The 27058-nt window shown below is 35.7% G+C and overlaps 1 protein-coding gene across 1 annotated transcript; it reads left to right on the top strand.

Annotated features, from left to right (window-relative positions):
- Positions 1-613: 613 nt before the first annotated feature.
- BSND (barttin CLCNK type accessory subunit beta) lies at positions 614-26585 on the top strand. The gene is made up of 4 exons (XM_053693984.1): positions 614-982; positions 11971-12059; positions 20441-20674; positions 25377-26585. Exons 1-4 carry the CDS (start codon positions 806-808, stop codon positions 25765-25767), a joined length of 891 nt encoding a protein of 296 aa, XP_053549959.1. The 5' UTR covers positions 614-805; the 3' UTR covers positions 25768-26585.
- The last annotated feature ends 473 nt before the right edge of the window (positions 26586-27058 follow it).

Raw genomic sequence — 27058 nt, 5'->3', positions numbered from 1 at the left:
AGAAGCTGCTCAGCGGGCACAGTGTGCAGGGTACAGAGTGCCAGTGGTCTAATGTATTGGTGTTTGGGGATGTTCCCCTGGAATATTGCTCTTTATATGTAGATGTTAGCACCTACTGTACATGATTTGCTGTGTTAATGCCAATAAATCATAATATTAAAATTATATTCAGCTCTGTACATTAAGGGGAAATGTAACTAATAATCAGCAAGTGCTACCCAGGGTCTGAACCAAAAATGGGCCGGCTCCTAAACTTATATTTCTGCTTTTGCAAATAAAGATAGCAAGAGAACGGAAAAAAATGATAATAGGAGTAAATTAGAAAGTTGCTTATAATTGCTGATCTATCTGAATCATGAAAGAAAAAAAAAATTGTATTTCATATCAAGCATCTCTCTACTGCTGATGCACATGTTGCCACTGATTTAATTGTACTCAGAACATTAGATTTCACCCCCTCATCTGACTGTTCCCTGGTTGGTATGTAGGGTGCCTGGGTATTTATACCCCCAGGGAAGGTGAGGCAGAGGTGTGCAGCCCAGAGCCACTCAGGCATAACTACTGATCCTATTTATATTCATTGTGATACCTTCAGAACTGGCTGAATCAACTCTGTGCAGGAAAGGGCTGAGTCTGACTGTGGAAAACCACTAGTTGTACGTTAGAAATTAACTGACAAGTAGAAAGTGCAGCACATAAGCTACTCATCCCTCTGCTGATGCTGTGACAGGTCTAGGTGCCCACCTGTTCCCCAGCTCACCTGCATGTGTCCCCTTAACCCCACTCAGCACTCGTACCAGGAGACATGGCTGAGGATAAGACATTCCGATACGGGCTCATTGTCCTGGGATTCTTCCTGGTGATGATAGGCATGTTTATTATGAGCGTGGATAAGCCTCAGGTGTATATAACGTTCGCTTCCATGGGAGTTTTCATGATTGGTGTTGGCATCACCTGGAGCATCTGTCAGTGTTACCCCAAGGTAGGTGCTGTCTACAGAGCTTTGTGCTAGTCACGGGGTGTGCAAAATGTGCTCAATACTAACATTTTCTGTGAATCTGTAAATACATTAAATAATTAGCAGCTCTTCAGTTTGACAAAAATACTCTGGGCTGGCAGAGAAGGCACCAGAGCTTTGTGTAATCTGCAGAAAATCCTCACTCAGGGGTGGAACTAGATGATACAGCAGAGGGCACAGGTGGTCATCTCACTTTCTGCCACCTGTTCATACCTTTATTTTTTAACATCCCTTTTCTTGCTCTGCAAACAGCACTGGGCACTTGCGGGGTTTGGGGGTGCTACAGTAATCTATAGTAATAAATGGGGTGCACAGCAAATACCAGCACACCCAGGAAGTGCCACTGCTCTCATTTGAAGAGACCTCTATGTTATATAAATACAATAAGTGAATTTTAAAGGGACATAAAAGTGAAAAAAGACAATGCTATAATGTTTTAGAGCATTTTATTATTGAACTATAACTTATAACTGTGTGTCTAACCTCTGCAAAGGGATTAAACACAATATGAAAGGCAGTTCCAGAGCTGCAATCAACTACTGGGAGCTAGCTGAGCACATCTGGTGAGCCAATGACAAGAGACATATGTGTGTAGCCATCAATCACCAGATATCTCCCACTAGTGCCTTACTGCTCCTGAGCCTACCTAGGTATGCTTTTAAACAAAAGATACCATATACATGCACACACATAACTACATTTCCCTTTATTGCGGGAGTCCAAATAGCAGCCCATGGGTGATATCCATCCCTCTGTACTAGTTTCTGCGGCAAACCATGTGCTTTGGGGACTGCTGGTGAGTGGCAAAAATGTGACCAAACCTAGGTAGGCTGATATGCTAATTTCTAAGCCGTTGAACTGACACTTATGTCAGTGCATTTTGACAATTTTTGACAGTTAGACACTGCAAGTTTATGTGTGCCCTATAGATAACATTGTGCTCACTTCTGTGTAGTTACATAGGAGTCAGCACTGATTCGCTAAAATGCATGCCTGTCAAAAGGTGCAGTCTGCAGAGGCTTAGATACAAGGTAATCACAGAAATAAATAGTATATTAATATAACTCTGTTGGTTATGCAAAACTGGGGAATCAGTAATTACAGTATTATTTATTTTTTTAAACAATAACAATTCTGCAGTATACTGTCCCTTTAAGAATAAATAATGAAATAAATGATATAGATCAGTGATATACGACTGAAGCTTGTGGAGTCACAATATGAGCATCTGACGTCTTAATTCCCCAACCTCTACTCCTCCTTTACCTCTCCACGTCTGCAACACACACAGAGCTCCCTCTCCTCCGCAGCTGCTTTATTCTCCCCATCTGCAGAGACCATTTACATTTCTTGGGTTTGGATGTATATGTAAGTTTGGGCATTGATTTGCTATAAACGGTTATTTGAAATTTGTTAAGGAAATGTCTGTTTTTTGTTTCATTTTATAAATGTTATATTAACCTACATTTAGGACAGGAAAAGTAAGTTTATGTTAAAGACGAGTAAAAGGGGTTAATTTATTATTGGCCGAATTGGGCCAATTCACCCTGTTTCTGCGCGAGCCTTTAGGCTCGCCGGAAACAGGAGTTAAGAAGCAGCGGTCTATAGACCGCTGCTCCTTAACTCATACGCCACCTCTGAGGCTGCGTACAGCAATCTGCCCGATCCTATACGATCGGGCTGATTGACACCATCTGCTAGCAGCCGATTGGTCGTAAATCTGCAGGGGGCGGTATTGTCCGCATTCAGCGATGTCTGGCGGACATGATACGCTACAGCATATCATGTCCGCCAGACTTTAATAAATTGACCCCAAAGTCTAAAAACACAAAAAAAAAATACAATTTACTATAATTTGAGAAGAAACTAAGGTATGGAAGATGTAAGCACAGAACAAGTGGTGACAACTGGATGCTTAACGTGAGCTGATAGTTATAGGATTATAATATGAACCATCTGATGGGTGACTGTGTATGAGGGTTTAGTTTTAGCTACAAGTGCAGAGTAAGAGACAAAAGTTCTGTGCAAAGATATTAGCGTATCCTCTTCCAGCTGAAAGTGACATTAAAGGGATATGAAACCCAAATGTTTTCGTGTGTGATTCAGTTTCCTTTTTACTTCTAATACAAAATGTGCTTCATTCCTGCGATATTCTGTGTTGAAGAGATACCTAGGTAGGCATGTGCAGCACTACATAACAGGAAATAGTGCTGACATCTAGTGCACTTGCAAATGGATAACATCCTTGCCATATAGTGCTTCCAGACACGTGCATTACCCCGAGCTTACATCCCTGTTTTTCAAAAAAAGATACTCAAAAGAACAAAGAAAAATATGATAATAGAAGTCAATTAGAAAGTCATTTAAAATTGTATGCTCTATCTGAACCATGAAAGAAAGAATTGGGTTTCATGTCCCTTTAAAAACTGTGAGACTGTAATATCAAATATATAATTATTTGGAGTAAAACAACTTTCAGTATGTTTTCATCATTTATTTTACGTCCTTTTCCTGTAATTTAATTCTGCATTTGGTGGGTTTTCCAAATGTGAGGACTGCACCCTGCAGATTTCACAAGCTTAACCCTAATATCTGTCTATCTATTTATCTATCTATCTTTCTATCTATCTATCTATCTATCTATCTATCTATCTATCTATCCCTAACTGACCTCAGCAGAGGTTATCAGATAATAAACTGCAAACAAAGTTCATCTACTGAAAAAGGAAGAGTAGGGAAAGTTCATCTACTGAAAAAGAATTGCAGCAAACAAGGTGTTAATTTGTTTTGAAAATGTTTAGATTTGGCAGATACCTTAATCTATATAAAGACAACAGAAATTACAAGGTGTTTAGTGTCAGTATATAGGCCATAAATCTATATCAGTTTAGTTTTGGCACAAATTGTTCACAGATTTGGCACCAACCCTTTTTTTTAGTATAAAACTGGTAGCTAATATGTAACATTACTGAACTTATCATGTGATAGGTAGGAAAGTCATGTGACCAGTCTTCCATTAAAAAGAAACATTTCTCTTTCCAACCAGGGATGTTGTGCAGATTATTTATGTAAGAGATGGCTGTGTGATTATCTGCAGTTAGTGTTTGTGTTAATCCTTATTGCTAGCCAGTTTTTCTTTATTATAGGAACTGTAAAATGTACTAATGCATATTGTTTTAGTATTTTACTAAATGATGTCCCAAACTAGCTGTACTGAGCAGTAGGTATTAACAAGTGTATACTAATGATTTCCAAATGGTTCACTTCACATTTATTTAGTCCCATCAAATATTTCCATGTTTTCCTACTTCTGATGCATTTCATTCAATCAAAGATAGGGGTCATTTCCAATCATTCTGAGTTCGTTTATCAGTGTTTTTCCCACTCCCGATCAATGTGTTTTAAGTCCTGAGAGTTCACAATCTAAGAGATAAACTATTTCCGTACTGGGAAAAGCTCAGATCGGATCCAAGCAGATAACAGGAAAATCCCATATGATGCATGCACAGTGATGATTTAGGCAATCCTCTGTGTTTGTGTGTATTTGTGTGTGTGTGTGTGTGTGTGTGTGTGTGTATGTGTGTGTATTTGTGTGTGTGTGTATTTGTATGTGTGTATGTGGAGGGCACCCTTAACTAGTTTGTATATTTTGTATATATGTGTATGTATGTATGCCTACGTATGTGCATGTGCACACACACACATATACATTCTCCCAAAATGATTTTGGCTTCCTCAGGTAAGTTTTGGCAAACTCCAATCTTGCTTTTTTATGTTTCTGTGTCAGCAGTGGGGTCCTCTTGGGTCTCCTACTATAGCGTTCCTTTCATTCAGATGGCGACATATAGTGCGAGCTGACACATTTGTACCCTGTGTCTAAAGGTCAGCTTGAATTTGTTTGGAAGTTGATCAAGTTTCTTTTTCCACCATTCAAACAATCCTTTGTTATAATCTTTGATCAATGTTTCTCTTTCGCCCATGTCCAGGGAGATTAGCTACAGTACCATGGGCTGTAAACTTCTTGACAATGTTGCGCACAGTGGACACAGGAACATTAAGATCTCTGGAGATGGACTTGTAACCTTGAGATTGTCCATGCTTTTCCACAATTTTTGTTCTCAAATCCTCAGACAATTCTTTGCTGCTTTTTTCTCTTCTCCATGCTCAGTGTGGCACACAGAGAGACACAATAGGTTGAGTACATTTTTCACCATTTTAACTGGTTGCCGGTTTGTGATTTCTATATTGTCAGCAGCTGTTAATTGATACAGGTGAGTTTAATTACAAATTACAGGAGCATCACAAGCTTGGAATGCAATTATTTCTTACAATTTTAAAAAGGTGCCAATAATTTTGTCCAGTTCATTTTTGGAGTTTTGCATGGAATGTTTAGGATTTGGCTTTTTTTTCTTCACTTTTTTGTGTCATACTAATACAAACAAAAGAAATAAACATGAGAATGCCTATACACACACACACACACACACACACACACATATATAGATATATACACATGCATATATATATATATATATTTTATATATATATATATATATATACACACATACACGCACACACATATATTTATATATAGGTACATATATTTAAATCTTTCAGCACTTACCTGTCATATACCATATCCCCTTAAAACAATGTTAACATAATTTTTTTGTTTTAAAATAGAATAAGTTGAAATAACATTGTTTTTCACTCAGAATAAGATGTTATAATAGGAGCTCTATTGATTTACCTTATAATACCAGCGCAAGAATAGGAGCGCTATTGATTTAACTTGTAATACCAGCGCAAGAATAGGAGCGCTATTGATTTAACTTGTAATATGAGCACAAGAATAGGAGCGCTATTGATTTAACTTGTAATATGAGCACAAGAATAGGAGCGCTATTGATTTAACTTGTAATATGAGCACAAGAATAGGAGCGCTATTGATTTAACTTGTAATATGAGCACAAGAATAGGAGCACTATTGTTTTAACTTCTAATATGACCCCCAGATTAGGAGAGGTATTGATTTAACTTGTAATACCAGCGCAAGAATAGGAGCACTATTGATTTAACTTGTAATATGAGCACAAGAATAGGAGCGCTATTGATTTAACCTGTAATATGAGCACAAGAATAGGGGCACTATTGGTTTAACTTGTAATATAAGCACAGAATAGGAGCACTATTGAATTAACTTATAATATGAGCACAAGAATAGGAGCGCTATTGATTTAACTTGTAATACGAGCACAAGAATAGGAGCACTATTGATTTAACTTGTAATATGAGCACAAGAATAGGAGAGCTATTGATTTAATTTGTAATATGAGTACAAGAATAGGAGCGCTATTGATTTAACTTGTAATACGAGTGCAAGAAAAGGAGCGCTATTGATTTAACTTGTAATATGAGCACAAGAATAGGAGCACTATTGATTTAACTTGTAATATGAGCACAAGAATAGGAGAGCTATTGATTTAACTTGTAATATGAGTACAGGTATACCCCGCTCATACAGCGGGTTAGGGACCGGAGCCCCGCTGTAAAGTGAAAACCGCCTTAAAGTGAAACAAGGCAGTTTTAGCTTACTATTCACTTGCCAGTTTGTTTAAAAACTTAAAAACATGTTTGAACTAACATATATTAGGGGTGCAATAGGGCTAAGTTTAGTTTAACACTGGCACAGAACAGAATTCAATAAATACTGTACTTGTAAAATAGTGACAATTACTGTAGTAAAATTTGCCAAACTATAGCAGTGAGACACAGATTGCACTGTAATGCTATAAACAGAGTGAACTGCGCATAACAAAATGGTGCCAGTCACTTTTCTCGCAAACTCACAATGATTACAGCACTGTTTCATAATCCTTGGAGTTTGAACTTCAGCTCCACAAAGCGCTGTATTAGCGAATCGCTCTAAAGTGAAGCGCTGTAAAGTGAGGTATACCTGTACAAGAATAGGAGCACTATTGATTTATCTTGTAATATGAGCACAAAAATAGGAAAACTATTGATTTAACTTGTAATATGAGCACAAGAATAGGAGAACTATTGATGTAACTTGTAATATGAGCACAAGAATAGGAGCACTATTGATTTAACTTGTAATATGTGTACAAGAATAGGAGCGCTATTGATTTAACTTGTAATACGAGTGCAAGAATAGGAGCACTATTGATTTAACTTGTAATATGAGCACAAGAATAGGAGAACTATTGATTTAACTTGTAATATGAGCACAAGAATAGGAGCACTATTGATTTAACTTGTAATATGAGCACAAGAATAGGAGCACTATTGATTTAACTTGTAATATGAGCACAAGAATAGGAGTGCTATTGATTTAACTTGTAATATGAGCACAAGAATGGGATCAAAATTGATTTAGCTTGTAATATGAGCACAAGAAGAGGAGCACTATTGATTTAACTTGTAATATGAGCACTAGAATAGGAGATAGGAGCGCTATTGATTTAACTTGTAATATGAGCACAAGAATAGGAGCGCTATTGATTTAACTTGTAATATGAGCGCAATAATAGGAGCACTATTAATTTAGCTTGTAAAATGAGCACCAGAATAGGAGCACTGTCGATTTAACGTGTAATTCCAGTGCAAGGATACAAGTGCTACTGATTTAACTCGCAATACGCAAGAATAGGAGCTCTATTGATTTAACTTGTAATACGAGTGCTACTGATTTAACTTGCAATACCAGTGCAAGAATCCGAGCACTACTGATTTAACTCACAATACCAGCGCAAGAATAGGAGCACTACTGATTTAACTCACAATACCAGCGCAAGAATAGGAGCTCTATTGATTTAACTTGTAATACGAGCGTTACTGATTTAACTTGCAATACCAGTGCAAGAATCCGAGCACTACTGATTTAACTCACAATACCAGCGCAAGAATAGGAGCACTACTGATTTAACTCACAATACCAGCACAAGAATAGGAGCACTACTGATTTAACTCACAATACCATCACAAGAATAGGAGCACTAATGATTTAACTCACAATACCAGCACAAGAATAGGAGCACTACTGATTTAACTCACAATACCATCACAAGAATAGGAGCACTAATGATTTAACTCACAATACCAGCGCAAGAATAGGAGCACTACTGATTTAACTCACAATACCATCACAAGAATAGGAGCACTAATGATTTAACTCACAATACCATCACAAGAATAGGAGCACTACTGATTTAACTCACAATACCAGCACAAGAATAGGAGCACTACTGATTTAACTCACAATACCATCACAAGAATAGGAGCACTAATGATTTAACTCACAATACCATCACAAGAATAGGAGCACTACTGATTTAACTCACAATACCATCACAAGAATAGGAGCACTAATGATTTAACTCACAATACCATCACAAGAATAGGAGCACTAATGATTTAACTCACAATACCATCACAAGAATAGGAGCACTACTGATTTAACTCACAATACCAGCACAAGAATAGGAGCACTACTGATTTAACTCACAATACCATCACAAGAATAGGAGCACTACTGATTTAACTCACAATACCAGCGCAAGAATAGGAGCACTACTGATTTAACTCACAATACCAGCACAAGAATAGGAGCACTACTGATTTAACTCACAATACCAGCACAAGAATAGGAGTGCTATTGATTTACCTTGTAATACCAGCGCAAGAATAGGAGAGCTACTAATTAAGGGCTAGATTACAAGTGTCGCATTGCGCTCAACTAGTAATAGTATATAATATAAACATCTGTAATAAAACTGCTTTAGTTTTTATGCTGTTGTCACTGACTGTACAAATAAAGCTGTAGGACTTGTCAGCATATGATACATTAACCCTTTGTGCACAGACTTAGTTTCTTGCTAATGAAAGCAGATAGCCTTCTTCATGTAAACCAGATACAATATTGAAGGTAGGGATCGGTACCTTCAATATTGTATCTTACTGTTGCATTGTTAGTAAGCCCAGAGCAGCCGTGTAAGTCAAGTGACTCAGATGCCAAAATAACAGAATATTGCAGTAATAGTGATCACTTTCTTATTGGAAAGGAAAAAATGGTAGTGCTATAATGCAAGCCAAAGTGCTGAGAAAATAGATATTTTAATAATAAATTCAAATGATTTGAGTACATATTTACTATATTTACATAAAACCGATATTTTGGTGTAGATTTATCGTAGTGCGAGTGGACATGATACAGTGTAGCGTATCATGTCCGCTGCACATCGATAAATACCAACAGCATACGCTGTCAGCATTTATCATTGCACAAGCAGTTCTGGTGAAGGAGAGCAAAAAAAGGTTGCAGAATAAAAGCCCAATTTACCTCAGAGCTCACAGTTTGAAGACAAAACATTATACCTAAAATAAAATAAACACACAATAGTGAAATATGCAGAAACAAATAAAGTATGTCTACACCCTGCTTGGTATGACTCACTGGATCCAACAGCCCAATGTCAATGCGTTTCAATATTTTCCAATATTTCTTTATTAATTTGCCAAATGAATATACAAATTTGAACTAATTTTGTCTGAAATTTGTTCATTAACAAAATAAAATAATGAACCAATACAAAAATTGTCCATTCATTTAGTTTTATTTATCTATGAAATGGAGAAACAAAATTAACATGTTTCATATTCGTTCATTAGTTTGTTTTTGATCAAATTTCGAATAAAATTTGTTTAAATTTGTTCATTTGTTTTGAGAACAAATAAAATGTGTTTTTGCACATACCTATTAGATATTAAGAGAGGAGGTCTTCCTCAGATCTCAAGCAATACTTGGTTACAATAATCAGGTAAAATAAATATTTGACCTTCTGAAAAGATATTGATCTTATTTAGTTTGCTTTGAAAATATTTTAAACATGTGAAAATTACAATTGTAGTACTTTGAATGTCATCATTTATTTTATGTTGCAATTGGAATGCATATCAGTTGTAAACACGGCTATAGGAAGCACAGAGGTGACAAGAAAACCTTATAGTGTCTATACCATCAATTAAAAAAAAGAAAAGAAAAAGGGGTAGATTTACCAAGCAGCAGATGCTGCAATTTACCCCCGAAGTTTTGCAGGAAATTTAAGTTAAGAAGCAGTGATAGTGGTCGCTGCGCCTTAACTCATCCGCCACTTCTGAGGTTGCGGACTGCAATCATCTCAATACGATCGAGATGATTGACACCCCCTGCTAGCGGCTGATTGGCTGTGAATGTGCAGGGGGCGGCATTGCACAAGCATTTCACCAGAAATGCTTGAGCAATGTTAAATGCCGACAGCGTATCATGCCTGCCCGCCATTTGATAAATTGGCCCTAAAGTCTCTTGGCTTCTACAGCTTGTTTCAATCCATTACTACACAATGTATTGTACTGCATTGTGGCAAGCCAGGAGTTAAAGGGACAGTATACACCAGAAATGTTATTGTTTAAAAAGATAGATAATCCCTTTATTACCCATACCCCAGTTTTGCATAACCAACACTGTTATATTAATACACTTTTTACCTCTGTGATTACCTTGTATCTAAGCCTCTGCAGACTGCCCCCTTATCTCAGTGCTTTTGACAGACATGCAGTTTAGTCAATCAGTGCAGACTCTTAAATAACTCCACAAGAGTGAGCACAATGTTATCTATATGACACACATTAACTAGTAACTGTAAAAAACTTTCAAAATGCTCTGAGCTAAGGGGCGGTTTTCAACGGTTTATAAATCAGTTGGAGCTTAGCTAGGCTTAGCTTTTTAAAAATACCACCAAGGGAACAAAGCAAATTTAATGATAAAAGTCAATTGGAAAGTTGTTTAAAATTGCCTGCCCTATCTGAATCATTAAAGTTTAATTTTGGCTACACTGTCCCTTTAACAGACAACCAAAGACAATCAGAAAAATAATATGGAATGAAATGGGGTAGATTTAATAACGAGCAAGTAGACATGATTCACTGTACGAATCATGCCCGCTGTCGGCATTTAACACCAAAAATGCTTGTGCAATGCCGCCCCCTGGTCACCGCTAGCAGGGGCCGTCAATCATCCCGATTGGACCTAAAGGGAGGCAGACAAGTTAAGGAGCAGCGCTCTTACAACAGCTGCTACTTAACTTCCGTTTCAGGCGGACCTGAAACGATGGGGCTCCGAAGCAGCATCTGCAGCTTAATAAATAGAGTTTGAACTTGATGGATTTCTGTCTTTTTTCAACATCATCTACTATGTTACTATGTGACTGTGTTATTGTGTTACTATGTTACTGTGTTACTATGTTACTGTGTGACTGTGTTACTATGTTACTGTGTTACTATGTTACTATGTTACTGTGTTACTGTGTGACTGTGTTACTATGTTACTGTGTTACTATGTTACTATGCTACTGTTACTGTGTTACTATGTTACTGTGTTACTGTGTTACTATGTTACTATTATACTGTATTACTGTGTTACTATGTTACTGTGTTACTGTGTGACTGTGTTACTTTGTTACTGTGTTACTGTGTTACTATGTTACTGTGTTACTATGTTACTGTGTTATTGTGTTACTATGTTACTGTGTTACTATGTTACTATGCTACTGTGTTACTATGTTACTATGTTACTGTGTGACTGTGTTACTATGTTACTGTGTTACTATGTTACTATGCTACTGTTACTGTGTTACTATGTTACTGTGTTACTATGTTACTATTATACTGTATTACTGTGTTACTATGTTACTGTGTGACTGTGTTACTTTGTTACTGTGTTACTGTGTTACTATGTTACTGTGTTACTATGTTACTATGTTACTATGGAATGTTGTGGCACAATATATCCATCATAAACTCTTGTCTATGGATTCTGTTTACAATGAGAAATGTTGTAGTTATTTGTAAAGCAGAAATGTGCCTTAAATGTTTTGTTTTCTGACTTTGCTTTTCAGATAAATTTCATTCCTGTTGATCTGGAAGCGGAGCCGTTAACAGAGAAGTCTACAAGGACCACAGATGGTGCTTCTCCAGGAAAGCTGGGGTATGTCCCTATAACCTGACCACTGTACCCAGCGTATCTCCTGAATTACTGGCTGGAAAGTGTGTGCCAGTCTCCTTCACGCTGGCTTAAGGTCAAACATTATTAGGATGTGTTAGAGGGAAACTATGCAGCCAGATGCTATCTAATAACTCAGAACATACGGCAGTAAAGTAAACAGAAATTACACAAGATAATCATCAGAAGCAGAAAACGAACAAAGAACAGTTCATTATTACAGTCACATATTGTTAATGAAAGGGGTTTAGTATTTGGTAATATTACAGTCACATACTGTTAGTGAGGGGGTTTAGTATCTGGTCACATGTACAGTTAGATGCCCATTTATATCATATGTACAGGTATATGCACATTTATACCATATGTATAGTTATATGCACATTTATACCATATGTACAGTTAGATGCACATTTATACCATATGTATAGTTAGATGCACATTTATACCATATGTACAGTTAGATGCACATTTATACCATATGTACAGTTAGATGCACATTTATACCATATGTATAGTTAGATGCACATTTATACCATATGTATAGTTAGATGCACATTTATACCATATGTACAGTTAAATGCACATTTATACCATATGTATAGTTAGATGCACATTTATACCATATCTATAGTTAGATGCACATTTATACCATATGTACAGTTAGATGCACATTTATACCATATGTATAGTTAGATGCACATTTATACCATATGTACAGTTAGATGCACATTTATACCATATGTACAGTTAGATGCACATTTATACCATATGTACAGTTAAATGCACATTTATACCATATGTACAGTTAGATGCACATTTATACCATATGTATAGTTAGATGCACATTTATACCATATGCACAGTTAGATGCACACTTATACCATATGTACAGTTATATACACATTTATACCATATGTACAGTTATATGCACATTTATACCATATGTACAGTTAGATGCACATTTATACCATATGTACAGTTAAATGCACATTTATACCATATGTATAGTTAGATGCACATTTATACCATATGTACAGTTAGATGCACATTTATACCATATGTACAGTAACAGTTAGATGCACATTTATACCATATGTACAGTTAGATGCACATTTATACCATATGTATAGTTATATGCACATTTATACCATATGTACAGTTAGATGCACACTTATACCATATGTACAGTTATATACACATTTATACCATGTGTACAGTTATATGCACATTTATACCATATGTATAGTTAGATGCACATTTATACCATATGTACAGTTAAATGCACATTTATACCATATGTATAGTTAGATGCACATTTATACCATATCTATAGTTAGATGCACATTTATACCATATCTATAGTTAGATGCACATTTATACCATATGTACAGTTAGATGCACATTTATACCATATGTACAGTTAGATGCACATTTATACCATATGTACAGTTAGATGCACACTTATACCATATGTATAGTTATATACACATTTATACCATATGTATAGTTATATACACATTTATACCATATGTACAGTTATATACACATTTATACCATATGTATAGTTATATACACATTTATACCATATGTACATTTATATACACATTTATACCATATGTACAGTTATATACACATTTATACCATATGTATAGTTATATACACATTTATACCATATGTACAGTTAGATGCACATTTATACCATATGTACAGTTATATACACATTTATACCATATGTATAGTTAGATGCACATTTATATCATATGTACAGTTAGATGCACATTTATACCATATGTACAGTTATATGCACATTTATACCATATGTATACTTAGATGCACATTTATACCATATGTACAGTTAGATGCACATTTATACCATATGTACAGTTATATACACATTTATACCATATGCACAGTTAGATGCACATTTATACCATATGTACAGTTATATACACATTTATAACATATGTACAGTTAGATGCACATTTATACCATATATACAGTTAGATGCACATTTATACCATATGTATAGTTAGATGCACATTTATACCATATGTACAGTTATATGCACATTTATACCATATGTACAGTTAGATGCACATGTATACCATATGTATAGTTAGATGCACATTTATACCATATGTATAGTTATATACACATTTATACCATATGTACAGTTATATACACATTTATACCATATGTATAGTTATATACACATTTATACCATATGTACAGTTATATACACATTTATACCATATGTACAGTTATATACACATTTATACCATATGTACAGTTATATGCACAGTTATACCATATGTACAGTTATATGCACATTTATACCATATGTACAGTTAGATGCACATTTATACCATATGTACAGTTAGATGCACATTTATACCATATGTATAGTTATATACACATTTATACCATATGTACAGTTATATACACATTTATACCATATGTACAGTTATATACACATTTATACCATATGTATAGTTAGATGCACATTTATACCATATGTACAGTTATATACACATTTATACCATATGTACAGTTAGATGCACATTTATACCATATGTACAGTTAGATGCACACTTATACCATATGTACAGATGCACATTTATACCATATGTACAGTTAGATGCACATTTATACCATATGTACAGTTAGATGCACATTTATACCATATGTACAGTTAGATGCACATTTATACCATATGTACAGTTAGATGCACATTTATACCATATGTACAGTTAGATGCACATTTATACCATATGTACGGTTAGATGCACATTTATACCATATGTATAGTTAGATGCACATTTATACCATATGTACAGTTAGATGCACATTTATACCATATGTACAGTTAGATGCACATGTATACCATATGTATAGTTATATGCACATTTATACAACATGTACAGTTATATGCACATTTATACCATATGTACAGTTATATGCACATGTATACCATATGTATAGTTAGATGCACATTTATACCATATGTACAGTTATATGCACATTTATACCATATGTACAGTTAGATGCACATTTATACCATATGTACAGTTAGATGCACATTTATACCATATGTACAGTTAGATGCACACTTATACCATATGTACAGATGCACATTTATACCATATGTACAGATGCACATTTATACCATATGCAAAGTTAGATGCACATTTATACCATATGTAAAGTTAGATGCACACTTATACCATATGTACAGATGCACATTTATACCATATGTACAGTTAGATGCACATTTATACCATATGTACAGTTAGATGCACACGTATACCATATGTACAGATACACATTTATACCATATGTACAGTTAGATGCACATTTATACCATATGTATAGTTATATGCACATTTATACCATATGTACAGTTAGATACACATTTATACCATATGTACAGTTAGATGCACACTTATACCATATGTACAGATGCACATTTATACCATATGTACAGTTAAATGCACATTTATACCATATGTACAGTTAAATGCACATTTATACCATATGTACAGTTAGATGCACACTTATACCATATGTACAGATGCACATTTATACCATATGTACAGTTAGATGCACACTTATACCATATGTACAGATGCACATTTATACCATATGTACAGATGCACAGTTATACCATATGTACAGATGCACATTTATACCATATGTACAGATGCACATTTATACCATATGTACAGATGCACACTTATACCATATGTACAGATGCACATTTATACCATATGTACTACAGATGCACATTTATACCATATGTACAGATGCGCATTTATACCATATGTACAGATGCACAGTTATACCATATGTACAGTTAGATGCACATTTATACCATATGTACAGATGCACATTTATACCATATGTACAGATGCACAGTTATACCATATGTACAGTTAGATGCACATTTATACCATATGTACAGTTAGATGCACATTTATACCATATGTATAGTTAGATGCACATTTATACCATATGTACAGTTAGATGCACATTTATACCATATGTACAGTTAGATGCACACTTATACCATATGTACAGATGCACATTTATACCATATGTACAGATGCACATTTATACCATATGTACAGATGCACAGTTATACCATATGTACAGTTAGATGCACATTTATACCATATGTACAGTTAGATGCCCATTTATACCATATGTACAGTTAGATACACATTTATACCATATGTACAGTTAGATGCACACTTATACCATATGTACAGATGCACATTTATACCATATGTACAGTTAGATGCACACTTATACCATATGTACAGATGCACATTTATACCATATGTACAGATGCACAGTTATACCATATGTACAGTTAGATGCACATTTATACCATATGTACAGTTAGATGCACATTTATACCATATGTACAGTTAGATACACATTTATACCATATGTACAGTTAGATGCACATTTATATCATATGTACAGATGCACATTTATATCATATGTACAGATGCACATTTATACCATATGTACAGTTAGATGCACACTTATACCATATGTACAGATGCACATTTATACCATATGTACAGATGCACAGTTATACCATATGTACAGTTAGATGCACATTTATACCATATGTACTACAGATGCACATTTATACCATATGTACAGATGCACATTTTTACCATATGTACAGATGCACAGGTATACCATATGTACAGTTAGATGCACATTTATACCATATGTACAGTTAGATGCCCATTTATACCATATGTACAGTTAGATACACATTTATACCATATGTACAGTTAGATGCACACTTATACCATATGTACAGATGCACATTTATACCATATGTACAGTTAGATGCACACTTATACCATATGTACAGATGCACATTTATACCATATGTACAGATGCACAGTTATACCATATGTACAGTTAGATGCACATTTATACCATATGTACAGTTAGATGCACATTTATACCATATGTACAGTTAGATACACATTTATACCATATGTACAGTTAGATGCACATTTATACCATATGTACAGATGCACATTTATACCATATGTACAGTTAGATGCACACTTATACCATATGTACAGATGCACATTTATACCATATGTACAGATGCACAGTTATACCATATGTACAGTTAGATGCACATTTATACCATATGTACAGTTAGATGCACATTTATACCATATGTACAGTTAGATACACATTTATACCATATGTACAGTTAGATGCACATTTATACCATATGTACTACAGATGCACATTTATACCATATGTACAGATGCACAGTTATACCATATGTACAGTTAGATGCACATTTATACCATATGTACAGTTAGATACACATTTATACCATATGTACAGTTAGATGCACACTTATACCATATGTACAGATGCACATTTATACCATATGTACAGTTAGATGCACACTTATACCATATGTACAGATGCACAGTTATACCATATGTACAGTTAGATGCACATTTATACCATATGTACAGTTAGATGCACATTTATACCATATGTACAGTTAGATACACATTTATACCATATGTACAGTTAGATGCACATTTATACCATATGTACAGATGCACATTTATACCATATGTACAGTTAGATGCACACTTATACCATATGTACAGATGCACATTTATACCATATGTACAGATGCACAGTTATACCATATGTACAGATGCACAGTTATACCATATGTACAGTTAGATGCACATTTATACCATATGTACAGATGCACATTTATACCATATGTACAGATGCACAGTTATACCATATGTACAGTTAGATGCACATTTATACCATATGTACAGTTAGATGCACATTTATACCATATGTATAGTTAGATGCACATTTATACCATATGTACAGTTAGATGCACATTTATACCATATGTACAGTTAGATGCACACTTATACCATATGTACAGATGCACATTTATACCATATGTACAGATGCACATTTATACCATATGTACAGATGCACAGTTATACCATATGTACAGTTAGATGCACATTTATACCATATGTACAGTTAGATGCCCATTTATACCATATGTACAGTTACACATTTATACCATATGTACAGTTAGATGCACACTTATACCATATGTACAGATGTACATTTATACCATATGTACAGTTAGATGCACACTTATACCATATGTACAGATGCACATTTATACCATATGTACAGATGCACAGTTATACCATATGTACAGTTAGATGCACATTTATACCATATGTACAGTTAGATGCACATTTATACCATATGTACAGTTAGATACACATTTATACCATATGTACAGTTAGATGCACATTTATATCATATGTACAGATGCACATTTATACCATATGTACAGTTAGATGCACACTTATACCATATGTACAGATGCACATTTATACCATATGTACAGATGCACAGTTATACCATATGTACAGATGCACATTTATACCATATGTACTACAGATGCACATTTATACCATATGTACAGATGCACATTTATACCATATGTACAGATGCACAGGTATACCATATGTACAGTTAGATGCACATTTATACCATATGTACAGATGCACATTTATACCATATGTACAGATGCACATTTATACCATATGTACAGTTAGATGCACATTTATACCATATGTATAGTTAGATGCACATTTATACCATATGTACAGTTAGATGCACATTTATACCATATGTACAGTTAGATGCACACTTATACCATATGTATAGTTACATGCACATTTATACCATATGTACAGATGCACATTTATACCATATGTATAGTTACATGCACATTTATATCATATGTACAGATGCACATTTATACCATATGTACAGTTAGATGCACACTTATACCATATGTACAGTTAGATGCACATTTATACCATATGTACAGTTAGATACACATTTATACCATATGTACAGTTAGATGCACATTTATACCATATGTACAGTTAGATGCACACTTATACCATATGTACAGTTAGATGCACATTTATACCATATGTACAGTTAGATGCACATTTATACCATATGTACAGTTATATACACATTTATACCATATGTATAGTTATATACACATTTATACCATATGTACAGTTAGATGCACATTTATACCATATGTACAGTTATATACACATTTATACCATATGTACAGTTAGATGCACATTTATACCATATGTATAGTTAGATGCACATTTATACCACATGTACAGTTACATGCACATTTATACCATATGTACAGTTAGATGCACATTTATACCATATGTACAGTTAGATGCACATTTATACCATATGTACAGTTAGATGCACACTTATACCATATGTATAGTTATATGCACATTTATACCATATGTACAGTTAGATGCACATTTATACCATATGTACAGTTATATGCACACTTATACCATATGTACAGTTATATACACATTTATACCATGTGTACAGTTATATGCACATTTATACCATATGTACAGTTAGATGCACATTTATACCATATGTACAGATGCACATTTATACCATATGTACAGTTAGATGCACATTTATACCATATGTACAGATGCACATTTATACCATATGTACAGTTAGATGCACATTTATACCATATGTACAGATGCACATTTATACCATATGTACAGTTAGATGCACATTTATACCATATGTATAGTTAGATGCACATTTATACCATATGTACAGTTAGATGCACATTTATACCATATGTACAGTTAGATGCACATTTATACCATATGTACAGATGCACATTTATATCATATGTACAGTTAGATGCACACTTATACCATATGTATAGTTACATGCACATTTATACCATATGTACAGTTAGATGCACATTTATACCATATGTACAGTTAGATGCACACTTATACCATATGTATAGTTACATGCACATTTATACCATATGTACAGTTAGATGCACATTTATACCATATGTATAGTTACATGCACATTTATACCATATGTATAGTTAGATGCACATTTATACCATATGTACAGTTAGATGCACATTTATACCATATGTACAGTTAGATGCACATTTATACCATATGTATAGTTAGATGCACATTTATACCATATGTACAGTTAGATGCACACTTATACCATATGTATAGTTACATGCACATTTATGCCATATGTACAGATGCACATTTATACCATATGTACAGTAAGATGCACACTTATACCATATGTACAGATGCACATTTATACCATATGTACAGTAAGATGCACACTTATACCATATGTACAGATGCACATTTATACCACACCCCTGCAGTAATACTGTCACTATCTCTCCTCAGTTCCAGTACCCCTTACACCAGCAGTAAGGATGCAGAGCGTTTTGAAGCTACTTTGCCAACCTACGAGCAGATTCAGATAAAGGTGGAGGAGCCTGGGGAGGCAAAAGGAAATCTATCAACCAACCCCTTCCTGCAGCCAATGGTAGTGGATCTTTCTCAGCCAACGGTAAAAGCTGCTGTAGAAATTCACAATGAGAAGCAAAGAGCCAGCGCTGGGACAGAAAAAACACCCTGGTGGGTACCAGAAAAATCTGCCCTTGTTATGTTAGCAAATGAAAATAGTTGTAATCACCAGGGATGCAGAGAAGCGTTACTACCAAGCCCAGAGGCCTCCCTAAACATCCACACGTAACTATAGATATTTATACACATGCGCTGTGTTTGCTGATTGGAGGTAGCGCATGTAAAGCTGCAAATTGTTGTGACAACAGTTGAGGAGTTTCCTGTTGTAGATTTTCATAATTAAAAAGGGGATTGGGAGGGCGCTAAGAAGCTAAGTTAACCACCACACCTAGTCATAAACACTATCGGCTAGATTTAGAGTTTTGTCGGTAACGACCCGCGTAGCTAACGCTGGCTTTTTTTCCCCCCGCACCTTTTAAATACTGCTGGTATTTAGAGTTCACAGAAGGGCTGCGTTAGGCTCCAAAAAAGGAGCGTAGAGCATAATTTACCGCCACTGCAACTCTCAATACCAGCGGTGCTTACGGACGCGGCCAGCTTCAAAAACGTGCTCGTGCACGATTCCCCCATAGGAAACAATGAGGCAGTTTGAGCTGAAAAAAAAACCTAACACCTGCAAAAAAGCAGCTTTCAGCTCCTAACGAAGCCCCATTGTTTCCTATGGGGAAAGAGTTTCTAAGTCTGCACCTAACGCCCTAACATGAACCCCGAGTCTAAACACCCCTAACCTTACACTTATTAACCCCTAATCTGCCGCCCCCGCTATCGCTGACCCCTGCATTTTATTATTAACCCCTAATCTGCCGCTCCATACACCGCCGCAACCTACATTATCCCTATGTACCCCTAATCTGCTGCCCCTAACACCGCCGACCCCTATATTATATTTATTAACCCCTAATCTTCCGCCCCCAACATCGCCTCCACCTACCTACAATTATTAACCCCTAATCTGCTGACCGGACCTCACCGCTACTATAATAAATGTATTAACCCCTAAAGCTAAGTCTAACCCTAACACTAACACCCCCCTAAGTTAAATATAATTTAAATCTAACTAAATAAATTAACTCTTATTAAATAAATTATTCCTATTTAAAGCTAAATACTTACCTGTAAAATAAATCCTAATATAGCTACAATATAAATTATAATTATATTGTAGCTATTTTAGGATTAATATTTATTTTACAGGCAACTTTGTATTTATTTTAACCAGGTACAATAGCTATTAAATAGTTAATAACTATTTAATAGCTACCTAGTTAAAATAATTACAAAATTACCTGTAAAATAAATCCTAACCTAAGTTACAATTAAACCTAACACTACACTATCAATAAATAAATTAAATAAAATAACTACAATTATCTACAATTAAACCTAACACTACACTATCAATAAATAAATTAAATACAAATACCTACAAATACAATTAAATAAACTAACTAAAGTACAAAAAATAAAAAAAGAACTAAGTTACAAAAAATAAAAAAATATTTACAAACATTATAAAAAGATTACAACAATTTTAAGCTAATTACACCTACTCTAAGCCCCCTAATAAAATAACAAATAGAAAAGCTCTTTTACCTTACCAGCCCTTAAAAGGGCCTTTTGCGGGGCATGCCTCAAAGAATTCAGCTCTTTTGCCTGTAAAAAAAAACATACAATACCCCCCACAACATTACAACCCACCACCCACATACCCCTAATCTAACCCAAACCCCCCTTAAATAAACCGAACACTAAGCCCCTGAAGATCTTCCTACCTTATCTTCACCACGCCGGGTATCACCAATCGGTCTAGGCTCCGAAGTCTTGATCCAAGCCCAAGCGGGGGCTGAAGACGTCCATCCTCCGGCTGAAGTCTTGATCCAAGCCCAAGCGGGGGCTGAAGACGTCCATCCTCCGGCTGAAGTCTTGATCCAAGCGGCGGCTGAAGAGGTCCATCATCGGGGCTGAAGTCTTCATCTTATCTGGGCAGAAGAGGAGATCCGGACCAGTAGACATCTTCATCCAAGCGGCATCTTCTATCTTCTTCCCTCCGTCGACGAGCGGCTCCATCTTCAAGACCTCCGGCGCGGATCCATCCTCTTCTTCCGACGTCCTAACACAGAATGAAGGTTCCTTTAAGGGACGTCATCCAAGATGGCGTCCCTTGAATTCCGATTGGCTGATAGGATTCTATCAGCCAATCGGAATTAAGGTAGGAAAATTCTGATTGGCTGATGGAATCAGCCAATCAGATTCAAGTTCAATCCGATTGGCTGATGTGCATAATCCAACCCAGTGAGCATGTTATATGTGCTTAACCCAACCCAGTGAGCATGTTATATGTGCTTAATCCAACCCAGTGAGCATGTTATATGTGCATAATCCAACCCAGTGATCATGTTATATGTGCATAATCCAACCCAGTGATCATGTTATATGTGCATAACCCAACCCAGTGAGCCTGTTATATGTGCATAATCCAACCCAGTGATCATGTTATACGTGCATAATCCAACCCAGTGATCATGTTATACGTGCATAATCCAACCCATTGAGCATGTTATATGTGCATAATCCAACCCATTGAGCATGTTATACATGCATAATGCAACTCATTGAGCATGTTATATGTGCATAACCCAACCCAGTGAGCTTGTTATATGTGCATAATCCAACCCAGTGATCATGTTATATGTGCATAACCCAACCCAGTGAGCCTGTTATATGTGCATAATCCAACCCAGTGATCATGTTATACGTGCATAATCCAACCCATTGAGCATGTTATAGGTGCATAACACAACCCAATGAGCATGTTATATGTGCTTAACCCAACCCAGTGAGCATGTTATATGTGCTTAATCCAACCCAGTGAGCATGTTATATGTGCATAACCCAACCCAGTGGGCATGTTATATGTGCATAATCCAACCCAGTGAGCATGTTATATATACATAACTAAACCCAGTGAGCATGTTATATGTGCATAATCCAACCCAGTGATCATGTTATATGTGCATAACCCAACCCAGTGAGCATGTTATATATACATAACTAAACCCAGTGAGCATGTTATATGTGCTTAACCCAACTCAGTGATCATGTTATATGTGCATAGCCCAACCCAATGATCATGTTGTATGTGCTTAACCCAACCCAGTGATCATGTTATACGTGCATAATCCAACCCATTGAGCATGTTATATGTGCATAACACAACCCAATGAGCATGTTATATGTGCTTAACCCAACCCAGTGAGCATGTTATATGTGCTTAATCCAACCCAGTGAGCATGTTATATGTGCATAACCCAACCCAGTGGGCATGTTATATGTGCATAATCCAACCCAGTGAGCATGTTATATATACATAACTAAACCCAGTGAGCATGTTATATGTGCATAATCCAACCCAGTGATCATGTTATATTTGCATAACCCAACCCAGTGAGCATGTTATATATACATAACTAAACCCAGTGAGCATGTTATATGTGCTTAATCCAACTCAGTGATCATGTTATATGTGCATAGCCCAACCCAATGATCATGTTGTATGTGCTTAACCCAACCCAGTGATCTGTTATATGTGCATAGCCCAACCCAATGATCATTTTGTATGTACTTAACCCAACCCAATGATCATGTTATATGTGCATAATCTAACCCAGTGAGCATGCTATATGTGCAAAACCCAACCCAGTGATCATGTTATATGTGCATAACCCAACCCAGTGAGCATGTTATATGTGCATAATCCAACCCAATGAGCAAGTTATATGTGCTTAACCCAACCCAGTGAGCATGTTATGTGTGCATAATCCAACCCAGTGAGCATGTTAAATGTGCATAACCCAACCCAATGAGCATGTTATATGTACATAACCCAACCGAAAGAGCATGTTATATGTGCTTAACCCAACGCAGTGAGCATGTTATATGTGCCTAATCCAACCCAGTGAGCCTGTTATATGTGCATAATCCAACCCAGTGAGCATGTTATATGTGCTTAATCCAACCCAGTGAGCATGTTATATGTGCATAATCCAACCCAGTGAGCATGTTATATGTGCATAATCCAACCCAGTGAGCCTGTGCATAATCCAACCCAGTGAACATGTTATATGTGCATAACCCAACCCAGTGAGAATGTTAAATGTGCATAACCCAACCCAATGAGAATGTTATATGTGCATAACCCAACCCAATGAACATGTTATATGTGTATAACCCAACCCAGTGATCATGTTATATGTGCATAACCCAACCCAGTAAGCATTTTATATGAGCATAACCGAACCCAGTGAGCATGTTATATGTGCATAACCCTGTGCGGAACCCAATGCAGTGAGCATGTTACCATGTGCGGAACTCAATGCAGTGATCATGTTACCATGTGCGGAACTCAATGCAGTGATCATGTTACTATGTGCGGAACTCAATGCAGTGATCATGTTACCATGTGCGGAACTCAATGCAGTGATCATGTTACCATGTGCGGAACTCAATGCAGTGATCATGTTACTATGTGCGGAACCCAACCCAATGAGCATGGTATGATGTGCGGAACTCAATGCAGTAGTCATGTTACTATGTGCGTAACACAACCCAGTGAACATGTTGCTATATATACAGTATATGTCACAATGTGTGCTGGCACATGGCACTGACCTATACTTGTCTAAAGGTTTAATCCAAGCTAAAAAAAAGGGATGGACTATTAATCTTAACATATTATTTTGTGCTCTTTCTTTAGCCAATCTGATGTCCAGGCACCTCTTGCCACGTTGAAGGAAGATACGGACACAACATCCTCCTACACGTCCAGTAATAGTCACGGGTCTATGCAGAGCTGGGATATTGGACAGAATGCGCTACCTGGCAAAAATGATTCAAAAGTAAATTTAGGAATGACTCCTTCTTATGGAGAAATTACACTTATTGATTCTCCTCTTAATGAAGAAATATGTGGAAGTCTAGATAAACAGATAATTCTTCCAAGTCTGGAACCCAACACTGACACCATCCGGCCAGAATTCTTTTTTTCTGATGAGGCACAAGAACCAGATGTAGATGATCTGTATTATGGGTTGAAAGATGAGCCGGATACTTTAATGAATGGGGATGAATCAGACTTTGAACAATAATACAGTGTAAATCAAGTACACTAGAAATTATTTCACATTTAAAGTTAACAAACTACTTTACTTTCACTGTATGGGCGTTCACATGGGGTTATAAGAAGCTGTAAATGCCTCCAGACTTGGGCACATGTCTAGAGTCTTATCAGAGGTCAGGTCTTGAAAGACCTCTTATCCGTTCACTACTGAGAGGAGCATGTGACCTGTCTTTGAAAAAGTGGAGAATTGCCCTTCAAAGTGTTTACAGGACCCTCAAGATAACAGGCGGTCCATGTAACCCATCATTCACAAGATTTAGCTAAATAAAAGGTTTATTTCTTCAGCAAAATCTAAATCAACAAATCCAAAAGATCCGTAATGTAAAAGAGAAAAGGCTCCTCTTTCAACTGAGAGGTCACATGACTCTAAATATCATATGATCGATGGCAAAATTGTGAATATTTCATCCTCTAAAAACTAGGTCCAGAGAAATAAAATTAAAACACAGTTGAGACTATTATTATTATTATTATAAGAAGCAGAGTTCTGCAAATGATGGGTCTGATTTCATATGGTAGTCACATGACTCTAGATATCATATGTTTGTCACATGACCCTCTAAATGCAATGTGGTTCATGAAAAAAGGATAATTAGTTATCTTGCTGGATAATAGCTCTAGAGTTGAAGAATGTTATGTGTGTTAAAACTATAAATATAATTGAATTTGTTTGTCTACATTTATATTATTATGTTTATGACATTTTATCTTTTAGCCCCCTCAATTTTATTTTTGCTGACACTCGTGCATCATTACCATTAAACTGAAAGAAAAAATGAAGATAAATGTGTTTATAATCATTTATTTGTAAGTCACCATCATATTCTGCAGTGCTGCGTACACAGTGTGGGATATTCATACATAGTAGAAAAGTACAGAAATTGTGATATAAACAAAGACTTGAAAATACAAATTTATACAGGAAGTGAAGGGCCCCGCGCCAGAGATTTTACAAAAAGTTTAACTTACAATGAGACAGAATATGTGAGCATTCAACTTGCAGCAAAAGTGAAAAGTGACAGCTGGAATTTTAGATTGGTTGGATATTGCTATTTTTAAAGGTACAGTATCCTGTAAAATCGTTTTTCCCTTAATGTGTTTCAGATGACTTGTTATACTAGCTGCAGAGTATAAAATGCATGAGAAAATGTTTCTTCATGTTTGGTTTTGTATATGAAATAGCTGAATTTGTTCTTCAAAACCATCACCCATTAAAGTTTGTTGTTCTTGCAGGGAAATTAGGTCTCATTTTATCACTT

Source organism: Bombina bombina, chromosome 10 (assembly GCF_027579735.1).
Source record: "Bombina bombina isolate aBomBom1 chromosome 10, aBomBom1.pri, whole genome shotgun sequence".
Taxonomy (NCBI): domain Eukaryota; kingdom Metazoa; phylum Chordata; class Amphibia; order Anura; family Bombinatoridae; genus Bombina; species Bombina bombina.
This window is presented reverse-complemented; position numbering and strand designations above follow the sequence as displayed.

Coding starts and splice junctions, on each gene's coding strand:
- BSND (XM_053693984.1), top strand. CDS start 806: ATGGCTGAGGATAAGACATTCCGATACGGGCTCATTGTCCTGGGATTC. Junction 983..11,970: donor TCTGTCAGTGTTACCCCAAG/GTAGGTGCTGTC, acceptor TTTGCTTTTCAG/ATAAATTTCATTCCTGTTGA. Junction 20,675..25,376: donor GGGACAGAAAAAACACCCTG/GTGGGTACCAGA, acceptor CTCTTTCTTTAG/CCAATCTGATGTCCAGGCAC.